A 16,956-nucleotide genomic window follows, 5' to 3' on the forward strand; every position below is an offset into this window, starting at 1 on the left:
CCACAAAAAATTGATTTCTGGACTCTTCCTGAGTTAAAACATTAGTATTGTTGTTTCTAAATGATTATGAACTTGTTTTCTTTGCATTATTTGAGGTCTGAAAGCATTGTTTGTTTGTTTTTTCATTTTGACCATTTTTCTTTGTCATAAAAAAAATACAGAAATTATTGCTTGGAAATTTGGAGACATGTTGTCAGACGTTTATAGAATTAAAGAACAATTTACATTTTACTCAAAAATATACCTATAAAGAGAAAAATCAGACAAATTGAACATTTTGCAGTGGTCTCTTAATTTTTGCCAGAGCTGTATATTCTTTTAAGATTCTGCCACTGCGTTTCAATTGGGTTGAGCACTGACCAGGTCATTTCAATATCTTGATTATTTTTTTCAGCCATTCTGATGCATATGGCTTGTTTGTGATTGTTGTCCTATTGCATGACCCAGTTTGGTCCAAGCTTTAACGTTTTAAATAGATAGCCTTGCATTTAATATAGAATATTTTAGTATGCAAATAAGTTCATGGTCGACTCAAAGACTCCAAGGTGCTAGTCCATGTGTTTGCTAAACTAGCTCAAATCATCTATCCACTGCTGTGCTTGACAGTTGATATGAGGTGTGTGCGCTATGTTGTGGCACAGAGCTGTGTCTTGGCTAGAGCATTAGTATATCATTACTTTCTCTCCACTTCTGAGGAAAGCAGACCCAGCTCTAATCAAACTATGGTCAAGGTCTGATTAGCATTATTTGATGATTTTCTCCAATGGAGAGAAAATGGTCATCTGACCCTAGCCTTAGACTAATTACTTGAAGTTCGTAGGTACTGATCCATAGTCCACTTACAGTGAATGGAATGAAACACAAAGCACAGAAGTCTATGTTATCTCTAGTGACTCTAGTCCAGGATGCCTTAAAGGTGCATTTTTGGTGACCCTGGTAAAAATATAAAATACTGCCAAGTGCACTTACTGATTACAGACTTCTTTTTTAACTTCATGCCTTGATTTTCAAATAGATAGATAGAACTGTTTATCTTAACCACAGTGCAAGTTCTCCTCTTCTGAAAACTGTTAGTTCTCAACGCTTTTTATTACAGATTGGATCACGTACAGGTACACAATATGACATATGGTTTATACTGAAATGACAACATACATTTACAGAAACTAATCTTACCATTCCATCAGATACCTCACAGCAGTTTTCTTGAGCCGCCTGTTTTGGACTGCAGTAAATTGTTATTCGTTGGAGTTCAATCTATGATAGAATATAATACATGGAAATCAAACATCCATCCAACTACAGAGAGGAATGCAGATCTAATTGCACATGAAAATGTCAAAAGAATCTGTAAAATGTGGTTTAGATCTTTATGACTTGGACAGTACTGTGTAACCATATTATTTTGTGATTATCAGAGCCCATCTGTTTACATGAAGGAAAATATTCCTCAGTCCAATTTTACCATCATTTTTATAATTACCCATTTGTATGTGTTCCTTTAACAATGCGTGGTATTTGGCAACATAAATTATAATGACACGTTAATACATATGTAGATTACAGTCTATGTAGATTGTTTACATTTCTAGATAAGGTGCGTTACTATAATTCATTTACTCAATTAAAATGTTTCATCATTTGCATTGCTACTGTATTTCCCTTCCAACTTTGCTTAGAATTCATTTAAAAAATGTCAATTATCTATTGACTGATGGTTAAAAAGTTAAAAAGTTGTCATGCAGCTGCAGTGCAGTACAGCACAACCTCCACCAGGGGGAGCCTGGTAGGGAAGCCAGACTGCACACACAGAGCAACTGAACAGACGCCACCTAGTGGCGAGAGTGAGGTCAGGAAAACCAAGTCAGAGCACAACAGTACAAAAGGATTTAGACAGAATGGATAGTCAGGACATAGCAAGGGATCAGTAAACCAGGACGGGCAAAATACGGTACAATAGGGACAAACTGAAACTGAGTCAAAAAGCCAAGCCAAGAGATCAAAACAAGGAAGTCAAGCAGATATACCGACAAACAAAGAGACACTGGGAAAGGGCAGTCAGGGGGAGATAACAGACACAGGACAAGTCAAGGTTCACAGTAGGACAAATCAAGGGCTTCCAGAGTCAGGTTCACACGCCAAAGACAGAGCTATAGCTGACACCACCCTCTGGATACCTGGAAGCTAAATAGCAAAACCGAGCCCAGAATGAGGAAGAGCAAAGTTAACCCTTGACATGATCCAGCCAGAGAAAGAGCACATAAGACTAAACACCGGAATGGATAATGACAGTTGTAAAGTGAATGAACACTATGCACACACTATTATCCCAGTTCAGGGCTTGAGGGACACAAGGATTCTTTTTTCATGCACTTTAAAACAGTGTGTCAGATGCTCTTGCCTAAGCATTTTAATAGGCATAACAAAATGCATTCTGTTTCTTCAGCAAGGACATATTTTTCTTGTTGTTTTTGAAAAACGCTTGATAAGGTGATCAACTATGCCATCAGCCACCCCCATGCAAACTCTGTATTGTATGCTGTGAATTATTTCAATTAGGTCACTGTGGTTTTCTTATTCTCCATATGCATCTGCTTTTCAATATTGGAATTCAGTTGCATCTACAAGACGATATTAGTATATAAGTCCCAAGCCATAACACCCTTATTAAATAAGCGCTCCCATTGTTGTTGTTATCCTCTTAATATATTGCAATCATCATATTATATAGCACTGTGACCTTACAATTGATCATTTTGCCTTTCTACCCAGTTAATGATTTTCTTTTCGATTAGGTCTATGACATCATGTGATTAAAAACAGACTAGCTAAATCCTTCTAAGCTCTGTGTAGAAATAGGAAGTCGCTTTTCCCTGCATAAGTCATCATTAGAAATACAATTCTAGAGCACTGCAAAGTCATTGACAGGGGTGGAAGCGGAGAAGCTGGGTCAGGAGTTGAAGGTGAGGTGAAGATGGGCTGCCAGGGTCTTAGCAGTGATGTAGAATTGTAGTTCTAATGATGCCTCATGCAGAAAAATAGACTTTCAGTTCTACATAGAGCTTAAAAGGATTTAGCTAGTTAGTTTTTATCACTTGCTGTCATAGACCTAATGAAAAAGAGAAGAATTAACTGGGTAGAAGGTTAACTGAAAAATTATAGGTACACAGTGAAACTTTTATAGGCGATTTTAAGTGGGTATTTAAATTGGAATAATCTATTTATCTTCTTGGATTCCATATTTTGCATATATAAAATAAGTAATATATAATGGGTTGATCAGCTTTGATTCTTCCTTTTCATACTTATACAAGTAAACCAGAGGGTTTGTTTACACATAGTGCATTTTCTACTGATATTACTTCTGGATCTGGGGGCAGAAAATCCAAAGTAGATTACAATAGCAGCAAAATGAATGAATTTAAAAATCTCATACACGCACATCTGATAATTGAGGTGTGCACTGCTGGTGATTTTTTATTATTTAGATCTACCATATAAAATCCACTTCAAAATCCACAAGTAATGCATGCGGCCTCAATTCTTGATCTGTGACATTTTTTCTGTTACGTGTGACCATACTCAAAAGTTCTCTTAAGGTTAGACCCAGATTAGTGATGAGGGAATGTGCTCAGTGATACTTGGATTTCAGTTGAGTATCTGGGTGCTCAGATATACTCTGCACCCGGTGAACATTAGATGGTGCCCGAATTTGAAGCTCGAATCGCCACCATGCATATTTGGTGCATGATACTCAGCTAATAAACATGTGAGTATTGCCTGCCAGTCAATGTAATGTCGTAGCCATCTTGGTAGTGGCAATACTGTGATTAGCTCCCCGTTTCACAATATCAGGGGTTACAAAAAAACAGGAGCCACATTCGCACTAGCGCCATTGCCCAAATTAGGGACAGTTCTTATTGGAGGGAGAGAATGGTTGTCCAGGCCTGTGTGTGCACAGTTTAAAGAAAAAGAGTCCTCTAGTGTTGATACTGCTGCTGATGCTGAACCATTATACTAATAGTCATTCTAAAGGCTAATCTAGTGTTTTGCTGTTTCTATCAAATACATTCTGCATTTAGCCTAGGGAGGTAAGAGTGGTAGAATTTAGCTTGAGCAGGGAGAGTGGCAGAATACAGCCTCCACGTAGGGCTTAGTGCTTTGCAGTCCGTTGCTAAATATATATCTGCTGTACTTGACCATATTCTTTTTTGAGGGATAGAAAATGACTATATTGTCATCCATAGAGGTTTATGTGCTTTGTGTTACATTACGGTGGTATATAACACTCCAAAAAAGCATTTAAATTTTTTTCTAGATTCCATTAGTCATCCATAGACTATTATGCTGCCTTGTGTTACATTACAGTGAAATATAACAGTCCAAAAAAGTGTTCAAAAATGTTTCTGGATTGAATTTGTCTTCCATAGGGTACTACGTGCTTTGTGTTACATTATGCTGGTATATAACACTCAAAAAAACTTTTAACTTTTTTTCTGGTTTGAATTTGTCATCTATATACTTTTACTTGCTTTGTATTACATTACGGTAGTAGTAAACTCCAAAAAAACGCTTTGACTGCTGCAGGTGATCATTTTTTTTAAATTAAAAATAAACTTGGTTTCAAGAGACCTAGCAATCAGAAAACACATAAGGCGTGGGGTAAGGGATGGGAAAGTGGACGTGCTGATGATGGTGCACGCAGACATTGAGTACATGGGGCAGGTGTGATTACGCCTGTTGCTGGAGCACAAGAAACACACCCATCCACGATGCATAACTTCCTGTCCCACTTAGCAGGGAGACACGATACACCACTTCCGAAACTACACCAGTACAAACAGATGGTTGGTTGGATAGCAGATAATGCTTCCATCATTCTTTGAAGCAATACCCAGTCTCCCACATGGTCCAGTGTCACCAGCCAACAGTCCTAACCCTGATCTTTGACAAGAGGAGATGCTGTTTAGTGATGCAAAAAACTTTAAGTAGTCATGGCCACAAGAAGATGACGGTGGGGACTGGCACATTTTGTCTATGGAGGAAGATAATGATGAGACCCAGTTAACCAATAAGTCAGGTTGTTGTTAAGTCAGCAAGTCAAAAGGACCAGGGTGTGGCAGTGGAAGACAAAATGGTGGATGACCGTCACCAACCTAACCTTTGAAGCTGACATTCAGAGCAAGGCCAGCAGTGATGAGAGGGAGGGATTGACAGCACTGAGACATGCAGAAAGATGGATTTTGGTAACCAGAGGGAGAAGGCGGGCAACTGCTCTGCAGGGCACCGACACTCGTGAATTTCTCCTTCATTTCTCCTTCAAAGAGCTAGGTGTCCCTCAGTCTGGGACTTTTTTAAAGAGAATTCTGAGACAAAACAAATGGTTATTTGCAACATGTGCCACGCCAAGATCCTAACTACCGCCAGCATGATCAGGCACATGTCATATAAGCATCTGACTTGGTGGGTCGAATGCCTGGGTCCACAATTGACAGCTAGTGACAACACTATCTTCTCCTTGGCTAGATGCTTCCCAATTCCCTGTCCATGACACTGGTGCAGTTACCTCCTGCTCTGTACCTGTCCTTGCACATTCTGATGCACCATCACCTGAGGCACTTCCAAATCGTTGTCCCAGCACAGGAACGAAAGAGAAAATTTCCAGTCACTCACCTATAAGCCCAAATTGTTATGATAAGGTAATTCAGTACCACAATGGACATAGAGATCAGACCACATACAGTGACCTGACAATAACCCAAAAACATTGAACGAGCTCTGAGACGTGGGAACTCTGCTGACCGCAATCCCTAATCCTCTCCAACCACACTAGAGGCAGCCGTGGATTGCGCCTAACGCTCCCTATGCAACTCGGCACAGCCTGAGAAACTAGCTAGCCTGAAGAAAGAAAATAAGCCTAACTTGCCTCAGAGAAATACCCCAAAGGAAAAGGCAGCCCCCACATATAATGACTGCGAGTTAAGATGAAAAGACAAACGTAGAGATGAAATAGATTTAGCAAAGTGAGGCCCGACTTTCTGAACAGAGCGAGGATAGGAAAGGTAACTTTGCGGTCAACACAAAACCCTACAAAAACCACGCAAAGGGCGCAAAAAGACCCTCCGTACCGAACTAACGGCACGGAGGTACACCCTCTGCGTCCCAGAGCTTCCAGCAACCAGGAAAAAACAAATAGACAAGCTGGACAGAAAAAAACAGCAAACAAAATAGCAAAGCAGAACTTAGCTATGCAGAGCAGCAGGCCACAGGAACGATCCAGGAGGAAACAGGTCCAATACTAGAACATTGACTGGAGGCCAGGATCAAAGCACTAGGTGGAGTTAAATAGAGCAGCACCTAACGACTTCACCACATCACCTGAGGAAGGAAACTCAGAAGCCGCAGTACCACTTTCCTCCACCAACGGAAGCTCACAGAGAGAATCAGCCGAAGTACCACTTGTGACCACAGGAGGGAGCTCTGCCACAGAATTCACAACAGTACCCCCCCCTTGAGGAGGGGTCACCGAACCCTCACCAGAGCCCCCAGGACGACCAGGATGAGCCATATGAAAGGCACGAACAAGATCGGGAGCATGGACATCAGAGGCAAAGACCCAGGAATTATCTTCCTGAGCATAACCCTTCCACTTAACCAGATACTGGAGTTTCCGTCTTGAAACACGAGAATCCAAAATCTTCTCCACAATATACTCCAACTCCCCGTCCACCAAAACCGGGGCAGGAGGATCAACAGATGGAACCATAGGTGCCACGTATCTCCGCAACAATGACCTATGGAACACGTTATGTATGGAAAAAGAATGTGGAAGGGTCAGACGAAAAGACACAGGATTAAGAACCTCAGAAATCCTATACGGACCAATGAAACAAGGTTTAAACTTAGGAGAGGAAACCTTCATAGGAATATGACGAGAAGATAACCAAACCAAATCCCAAACACGAAGTCGGGGACCTACACAGCGCCTGCGGTTAGCGAAACGTTGAGCCTTCTCCTGGGACAAGGTCAAATTGTCCACTACATGAGTCCAAATCTGCTGCAACCTGTCCACCACAGTATTCACACCAGGACAGTCCGAAGACTCAACCTGCCCTGAAGAGAAACGAGGATGGAACCCAGAGTTGCAGAAAAACGGCGAAACCAAGGTAGCCGAGCTGGCCCGATTATTAAGGGCGAACTCAGCCAAAGGCAAAAACGACACCCAGTCATCCTGATCAGCAGAAACAAAGCATCTCAGATATGTTTCCAAGGTCTGATTGGTTCGTTCGGTCTGGCCATTAGTCTGAGGATGGAAAGCCGAGGAAAAAGACAAGTCAATGCCCATCTTACCACAAAAGGCTCGCCAAAACCTCGAAACAAACTGGGAACCTCTGACAGAAACGATATTCTCTGGAATGCCATGTAAACGAATCACATGCTGGAAAAACAATGGCACCAAATCAGAGGAGGAAGGTAATTTAGACAAGGGTACCAAATGAACCATCTTAGAGAAGCGATCACAGACCACCCAAATGACTGACATCTTTTGAGAGACGGGAAATTCTGAAATAAAATCCATAGAGATATGTGTCCAAGGCCTCTTCGGGACCGGCAAGGGCAAAAGCAACCCACTGGCACGAGAACAGCAGGGCTTAGCCCGAGCACAAATCCCACAGGACTGCACAAAAGAACGCACATCCCGCGATAGAGATGGCCACCAAAAGGATCTAGCCACTAACTCTCTGGTACCAAAGATTCCAGGATGACCAGCCAACACCGAACAATGAACCTCAGAGATAACTTTATTCGTCCACCTATCAGGGACAAACAGTTTCTCCGCTGGGCAACGATCAGGTTTATTAGCCTGAAATTTTTGCAGCACCCGCCGCAAATCAGGGGAGATGGCAGACACAATTACTCCCTCTTTGAGGATATCCGCCGGCTCAGATAAACCCAAAGAGTCGGGCACAAAACTCCTAGACAGAGCATCCGCCTTCACATTTTTAGAGCCCGGAAGGTACGAAATCACAAAGTCAAAACGGGGAAAAAACAGCGACCAACGAGCCTGTCTAGGATTCAACCACTTGGCAGACTCGAGATAAGTCAAGTTCTTATGATCAGTCAAGACCACCACGCGATGCTTAGCTCCTTCAAGCCAATGACGCCACTCCTCGAATGCCCACTTCATGGCCAGCAACTCTCGATTGCCCACATCATAATTTCGCTCAGCAGGCGAAAACTTCCTGGAAAAGAAGGCGCATGGTTTCATCACCGAGCAATCAGAACTTCTCTGCGACAAAACAGCCCCTGCTCCAATCTCAGAAGCATCAACCTCAACCTGGAATGGAAGCGAAACATCTGGTTGACACAACACAGGGGCAGAAGAAAAACGACGCTTCAACTCTTGAAAAGCTTCCACAGCAGCAGAAGACCAATTGACCACATCAGCACCCTTCTTGGTCAAATCGGTCAATGGTTTAGCAATACTAGAAAAATTGCAGATGAAGCGACGATAAAAATTAGCAAAGCCCAGGAACTTTTGCAGACTTTTCAGAGATGTCGGCTGAGTCCAATCATGGATGGCTTGGACCTTAACAGGGTCCATCTCGATAGTAGAAGGGGAAAAGATGAACCCCAAAAATGAAACCTTCTGAACACCAAAGAGACACTTTGATCTCTTCACAAACAAAGAATTAGCACGCAGGACCTGAAACACCGTTCTGACCTGCTTCACATGAGACTCCCAATCATCCGAGAAGATCAAAATGTCATCCAAGTACACAATCAGGAATTTATCCAGGTACTCTCGGAAAATGTCATGCATAAAGGACTGAAACACTGATGGAGCATTGGCAAGTCCGAATGGCATTACTAGATACTCAAAATGGCCCTCGGGCGTATTAAATGCAGTTTTCTATTCATCGCCTCGCTTAATACTCACAAGATTATACGCACCACGAAGATCTATCTTGGTGAACCAACTAGCCCCCTTAATCCGAGCAAACAAATCAGATAACAACGGCAAGGGGTACTGAAATTTAACCGTGATCTTATTTAGAAGGCGGTAATCTTTTCAAGGTCTCAGCGAACCATCCTTCTTGGCTACAAAAAAGAACCCTGCTCCTAATGGCGACGATGACGGGCGAATATGCCCCTTCTCCAAGGACTCCTTCACATAACTCCGCATAGCGGCGTGCTCAGGCACAGATAAATTAAACAGTCGACCTTTTGGGAATTTACTACCAGGAATCAAATCGATAGCACAATCACAATCCCTATATGGAGGTAGGGTATCGGACTTGGGCTCATCAAATACATCCCGGTAATCAGACAAGAACTCTGGAACCTCAGAAGGGGTGGATGACGAAATAGTCAGAAATGGGACATCACCATGTACCCCCTGACAACCCCAGCTGGACACAGACATGGATTTCCAATCTAATACTGGATTATGGACTTGTAGCCATGGCAACCCCAACACGACCACATCATGCAGATTATGCAACACCAGAAAGCGAATAACCTCCTGATGTGCAGGAGCCATGCACATGGTCAGCTGGGTCCAGTACTGAGGCTTATTCTTGGCCAAAGGCGTAGCATCAATTCTTCTCAATGGAATAGGACACTGCAAGGGCTCCAAGAAAAACCCACAACGCCTAGCATACTCCAAGTCCATCAAATTCAGGGCAGCGCCTGAATCCACAAATGCCATGACAGAATACGATGACAAAGAGCAGATCAAGGTAATGGACAGAAGAAATTTTGACTGTACCGTACCAATGGTGGCAGACCTAGCGAACCGCTTAGTGCGCTTAGGACAATCAGAGATAGCATGAGTGGAATCACCACAGTAGAAACACAGCCCATTCAGACGTCTGTGTTCTTGCCATTCAACTCTGGTCAAAGTCCTATCGCACTGCATAGGCTCAGGTTTAAGCTCAGGTAATACCGCCAAATGGTGCACAGATTTACGCTCACGCAAGCGTCGACCGATCTGAATGGCCAATGACATAGACTCATTCAGACCAGCAGGCATAGGAAATCCCACCATGACATCCTTAAGGGCTTCAGAGAGACCCTTTCTGAAAATAGGTGCGAGAGCACCTTCATTCCATTGAGTGAGTACGGACCACTTTCTAAATTTCTGACAATATACCTCTATCTCATCCTGACCCTGACACAGAGCCAGCAAATTTTTCTCTGCCTGATCCACTGAATTAGGTTCATCATACAGCAATCCGAGAGCCAGGAAAAACGCATCGATATTACTTAATGCAGGATCTCCTGACGCAAGAGAAAATGCCCAGTCCTGAGGGTCGCCACGTAAAAAAGAAATAATGATCCTAACTTGTTGAACTGGGTCACCAGAGGAGCGAGGTTTCAAAGCCAGAAATAGTTTATTATTATTTTTGAAACTCAGAAATTTAGTTCTATCTCCAAAAAACAAATCAGGAATAGGAATTCTCGGTTCTAACATAGAATTCTGAACCACAAAGTCTTGAATATTTTGTACTCTTGCCATGAGCTGATCCACACATGAAGACAGACCTTTAATGTCCATCGCTACACCTGTGTCCTGACCCACCCAAATGTCTAGGGGGAAAAAAGGCAAAACACAGTGCAGAGAAAAAAAAATGGTCTCAGAACTTCTTTTTTCCCTCTATTGAGAATCATTAGTACTTTGGGCCTCCAGTACTGTTATGATAAGGTAATTCAGTACCACAATGGACATAGAGATCAGACCACATACAGTGACCTGACAATAACCCAAAAACATTGAACGAGCTCTGAGACGTGGGAACTCTGCTGACCGCAATCCCTAATCCTCTCCAGCCACACTAGAGGCAGCCGTGGATTGCGCCTAACGCTCCCTATGCAACTCGGCACAGCCTGAGAAACTAGCTAGCCTGAAGAAAGAAAATAAGCCTACCTTGCCTCAGAGAAATACCCCAAAGGAAAAGGCAGCCCCCACATATAATGACTGTGATTTAAGATGAAAAGACATACGTAGAGATGAAATAGATTTAGCAAAGTGAGGCCCGACTTTCTGAACAGAGCGAGGATAGGAAAGGTAACTTTGCGGTCAACACAAGACCCTACAAAAACCACGCAAAGGGGGCAAAAAGACCCTCCGTACCGAACTAACGGCACGGAGGTACACCCTCTGCGTCCCAGAGCTTCCAGCAACCAGGAAAAAACAAATAGACAAGCTGGACAGAAAAAACAGCAAACAAAATAGCAAAGCAGAACTTAGCTATGCAGAGCAGCAGGCCACAGGAACGATCCAGGAGGAAACAGGTCCAATACTAGAACATTGACTGGAGGCCAGGATCAAAGCACTAGGTGGAGTTAAATAGAGCAGCACCTAACGACTTCACCACATCACCTGAGGAAGGAAACTCAGAAGCCGCAGTACCACTTTCCTCCACCAACGGAAGCTCACAGAGAGAATCAGCCGAAGTACCACTTGTGACCACAGGAGGGAGCTCTGCCACAGAATTCACAACACCAAATGCTAAACAATCACATTTCCAGGCAACTTGCTGTGGAAGAGTTGCCATTTAGGCTTGTTGATAAGAAGGATTTCCACCGACTTATGGTGGCAAGTGTCCTGGCGGCACTCGGTCCCCAGCCTCCACTTTTTCTCCTTGTGTGGCATCCCTGACTTGTACCAGCATGGGTCATGGAACATCTCCTATGCCCTTGCCAAATAACGACTGACACGTGGAAAAATGCTTATTGCCAGGAGCACTACATTTTCCTGATGGCACACTGAGTGAACATTGTAGAGGCTGGGGTCTTCTCCCACCCTGGCACAGCGCATGTGCTCCCGATGTAGAGGACTGTTGGCCCTACTTCTTTCAGGGTTTCTTCCACCTCCTACATCATTTCCTGCATCCCCTCCTTCTCTTCCTCATCCTCTATCTCCAATGTGTTTTCTCGTCCACATCAGTCAGAAGCTGGCAGCTGTGCAACACTGCTTCAGCAAAGTGTAAACAGGCTCCGCTGAAGCTAAATTCTCTAGGTGACAAAGCGAACACAGCAGCCGAGTTCCTTAAATGAATAAAAGATCTGTGGCTTTTGCCGCTGAACCTTCAACTAGGGATGGACCTGTGTGATAATGGGCATAACGTTTTGGTGGTTGTGAAGCTTTGCAAGCTCACACACGCACCATGCTTGACACAAGTGCTCAACTTAGTAGCTCATCAGATTATGGAAACCTAACCAGGATTTTCAGAGCTTCAGCTCAAAGTATGCTGCGTGAGCTCCCATTTCAGCACATTAGTTACAGCTGCCGCCACTCTACAACTGCTACAGTAGCACATGCAAGTTCCAGCTCACCGACTACTTTGTGACATGAACACATGCTAGAACTCGACAGTGCACAATCCCTGAAGGCTGTGTGAACAGCAGAGGCCAGTTGTTGGATACTGGCTCCAACATGCCCACCAGTATTCTGATCAGCCTCTGCACATAATAACTGAAGGGTGGTCATGGATGTTTAACATTTGTACAGTTCCCCAAGACATTAAGGACTTCACAAGGATGGGAGTGCAATACTTCCACTTTTGTGCCTTCTTAAACAGTCGTTGCTGGCAATTAAACATGAAGCTATGACTGCTGTGGAGGTTAAGGAAGACATGAGACAGGGAGATACTACCCAGTCCAGCCTCATTTCATCTGCTCAGCACAGATTGGGTAACAATGAGGAGGTGGAGGCTGAGGAAGTGGAGAAACAGGAGCTGGTTGCTAGTGCAATAGAGGCTAAAGCCAACAACATTTTCATCCCATCTTCTCTACATGCATAGGCTGAGGAGGGGAATTAGGAGGAAGAGAGGGAGGAAGAGATGCAGTGTCATCATCATGGTGGAGACAGAGAAGTGTTGGCTTTAGGGAGCATGGCACATATAGCTGACTTTATGTACCAATGCCTTTCCCATGACCACAGAATTATATTTATCTTGGCTAAAAAGAGTACTGGTTGTTCACCCTGCTAGACCTAATCTACAAAGAGAACTTTGAATGTCTCCTTCACAGAGGCCTTCTAAAATGATGCTATACCAGGATGCCAATGTGGAAAATATGTTGAAAAAATTCCTTCAGACAATGCCAGCTGCAAGGAGCAGGCTTTCTTGCCTAAACAAGGAGGAGATGTGGAGTATACACATAACAGTGGCAAGGGTATACTGGACCAATTTCATGACACCATCCCAGCATCCAGCACCAGATAACCGGTATTTTTGACAAGGATGGAAATGTTTTTAAAGATGGTCAAGCAATACCTGGCCAACCAAACAAGCATACTCCCTAATTCCTGTGCAAATTTCAACTACTTGGTCTCAAAGCTGGACCTCTGGCATGAGCTGTCTCTCAATGCATTGGAGGTGTTGTGCTGCCCAGCTGCTAGCTTCTTGTATGAGCTGGTTTTTAGTGCCTCCGGGAGGGGGGTGTCATAACAGACAGGTGCTTTTGCCTGTCAACAGATAAAATTGACCAAAGCCTGGATTAGCCCCCACTTTTCCACACCATCAGATGACAGCAGCATATAAAGTGTTTTTCATGTTCAATATTTGAATGAGGCCCCCAGTTGTTGCCTGAATGGGTGTGTAGTTGTATATTTTTCCAGGCTTTGTACTGTTTGAAGAACATTTATGAGTGTATGAGTACCAAAACCACACTTTCTTAATTTCAATGAGGCACTACATTTGGGACCTTGAAGGGTGTATGGAAGACTCTGCTTGGAATTTTTGGCAGGTTTTGCACTTAATACATTGCCTTTATGAGTTTAGGAGTACCACTACATGACAATTTGAACAGAATGTGTATGACACCCTCCTTTATGTCTAATAAAGGGTATATCTAGGTCTCTATTCCTTTCAATTTTTTGCAGTTCTTGCTTCCTTCATAAATTACCGTGAAATTTCCATTTTTTTATAAAAATGATTTCACTTTTGGTTTACATAAATGTTTTTTTAAAATCCTTTTTTAAATTTTGCCTTATATACAAGTCATTATACAGGAAATGTTATTTCACTCCACTTTCTCTTTGATTGGTCTCAGCAGTGATCTGGGAGTCAGAAATGCTTCCGGGGTCTTCCCCATGCTGTTCTCCTTCCATTCAGAACTTTTTACATCCAATTCAACATTTTCCTCAGACCTCCTTTTAGGGTCACCCAGAAAATTGATTTCCATTGACTCCCAATATACGGTTCTCGTATATTGCATTAAAAATTGCTTGTTTCGAGTAATGAGCATGCGAGCATTTTTGTGCTCGATCATCCCTAGCTCAGATGCACTACTGTAGGAAATAAAGCACCATAGGAATAAAATACTTCAAAATTTCTATATGTTCCAGTCTTTTGAATGATTTTTCCAAAGGTGCATTATTGTGTTCATCGGGGCAGTCAAAGGCCAATAGTGCATGATAAAAGTAGTCGTTTTGCAACATCTGGGGAGCCACAGGTTAAGGAACATTGTTGTACGTTATGAGAAAAACTATTCTATACATGGTATATATCTCATTATCTAAAGAACTGCAGGATACATAGACTTGTTAAAGAAATACTCTGGGAGAAACTTACCCTTTATGTCATGCATAGAGCAGGACCTCAGGGTCGGTGTATGACACAAAGATTAAAAAAGAAAACCACAGAAGAGAATCCCTGTGCCATGCATTGCCTCCTCAGGAGTCAGACCTGCACTGGGCATAACACAATATATCAGTTTTGAATGGTCTTCTAATTTCTATGTCTATTCCTATATGTTCAACTTACATTTGAGTTGCCTTAAAACCAAAAATAGAGCATAAATTTCATTTAATCTTGACTGGGTCCCTCAGGAAAATGCACAGTGGTGCAACTATACTGTATATTGATTTTGTTTTTACTCTAAGTGACACTTCTATTGACTTAATGCAATTATTTACCCTCTTTAAGGCTTTAATAAATGCGCTTCTAGTTCCCAGCCTGAAATCCAAGATATACCGCCTCTGGAGTCGAGAGAAATTTAATGTGGCTTAGAAACATTATAAGGCATATTTCTAAGCATTCATTCACTTAGAGAACTGGGAAGGCTTATCGTATAATTTATTGCCATGTTGCTTATTATTGCTCATGTCTGTGTTATAAATAATATGTGAAAAGCAACAAACAATATCTGCAAGTCCACTTTTTGCATCTGATAGAATGCTGCTGGCTTATATTTTCTCAGTATCAGTTATAGTAGGTGAGTTGGGAGATGAATATTCAATGCTTGGAATGTTGACTCAAGAACTGCAGTCATAATCAATGGCTGAGACAGTTTATGCCTCAGCATAATGTCAAGCATGCTGTATGTGACTCTAAGCTCTTCACATTAAAGAGATGTAGTGTGCATATATCATATGGCTCTATACAATTGTCCTGGTATGTTTTGTCTTTAATCTCAATCTTCATAAAATGGCACTTACATTGCATATTTGCTAAGATGTATGTGTACGATTACGTCCAATGCAACAGCAGAGATATACGTGCTTTATTCTAACATAAGAAGTGCACTCAATTGTTGGGTGTTTGAAATAAAAATAACCCGGAATGATATAGAAAAGGCAATCATAACAGTGTTGTCTTTGGTTATTATGGGCTGCAAAAATTGTGATGCACAATAAAACCATGAATAGAAAATATATAAAATAGAAAAACTATTTTTTTTTAGATTTATGACAGTTTTAGAAATAAATGTCAAATAATAGGGAAAATGTTTATTTTATGGATTTCCTTACTTAATAGCACCAAAGTATGTTTATCTTATGAGAGTGGAAAAACACAAGCCTTGGACATATCTGAAATTTGGGGCAATGAGTCACTATTAAATGCAATAATAACCATGGTATTCAAAAAGAAAGCAGAATCAAGATTTCTTTATGTCACTAAAGTTAGTACACAATCTGAGCATAGGCAGCCACTGTAGCAAAACTACACTAAGCCTGACCTTTACAGCCAATTTATATTCTCTCCCAACAGTATACACAACAATACCCCTTACTTTCCACTTACAAAACACAAAAGTGTCCAACTTTTCATTAATAGTAACAGCAGGCACCTCCAAAATAGCCACATCGCTATATTCCATCATTTACCAAAGACATATTGTTTCCTTCTATTTAGAGATGAGCGGATCATTTGAAGTTTGAATATCAGTGAATCTCAATTCTGGAAAGCATGTATTTACTCTGAAAATACACATGGGGAGAGGAAAGAGAGAACCATGCTGACCATAAAAGCTTACACTTAATAGAAGAGAGAGAAATGACTCCGCTGATCATAAGAGCTCACACACTATGGAAGAGAGAGAGAGAGAGGACCCTGCTGTCCATACTAGCTTGCACTCTACAGGACAGAGAGAGAGAAGACCCTGCTGTCCATAAGAGCTTACACTCTACAGGACAGAGAGAGAGAAGACCATGCTGATCATAAAAGCTTACACTCTACAGGACAGAGAGAGAGAGAGAAGACACTGCTGATCATAAAAGCTTACACTCTACAGGACAGAGAGAGAGAAGACCATGCTGTCCATAAGAGCTTACACTCTACAGGACAAAGAGAGAGAGAGGACCCTGCTGTCCATAAGAGCTTACACTCTACAGGACAGAGAGAGAGAAGACCATGCTGTCCATAAGAGCTTACACTCTACAGGACAAAGAGAGAGAGAGGACCTTGCTGTCCATAAGAGCTTACACTCTACAGGACAGAGAGAGAGAAGACCATGCTGTCCATAAGAGCTTACACTCTACAGGACAAAGAGAGAGAGAGGACCCTGCTGTCCATAAGAGCTTAAACTCTACAGGACAGAGAGAGAGAAGACCATGCTGTCCATAAGAGCTTACACTCTACAGGACAAAGAGATAGAGAGGACCCTGCTGTCCATAAGAGCTTACACTCTACAGGACAGAGAGAGAGAAGACACTGCTGATCATAA

The 16,956-nt window shown here is 42.3% G+C and overlaps 1 protein-coding gene across 1 annotated transcript in view; it reads right to left on the reverse strand.

The window, feature by feature from the left end:
- The window catches only part of COL19A1 (collagen type XIX alpha 1 chain), a 1,728,692-nt gene that overhangs the window by 1,387,587 nt on the left and 324,149 nt on the right, over positions 1-16,956 (reverse strand). Inside the window, exon 7 of the mRNA XM_069726653.1 lies at positions 1,177-1,257. Within this exon, the coding sequence (XP_069582754.1) occupies positions 1,177-1,257 (81 nt within the window). The remainder of the gene's footprint in view (positions 1-1,176; positions 1,258-16,956) is intronic.

Source organism: Ranitomeya imitator, chromosome 5 (genome assembly GCF_032444005.1).
Source record: "Ranitomeya imitator isolate aRanImi1 chromosome 5, aRanImi1.pri, whole genome shotgun sequence".
Classification (NCBI taxonomy): domain Eukaryota; kingdom Metazoa; phylum Chordata; class Amphibia; order Anura; family Dendrobatidae; genus Ranitomeya; species Ranitomeya imitator.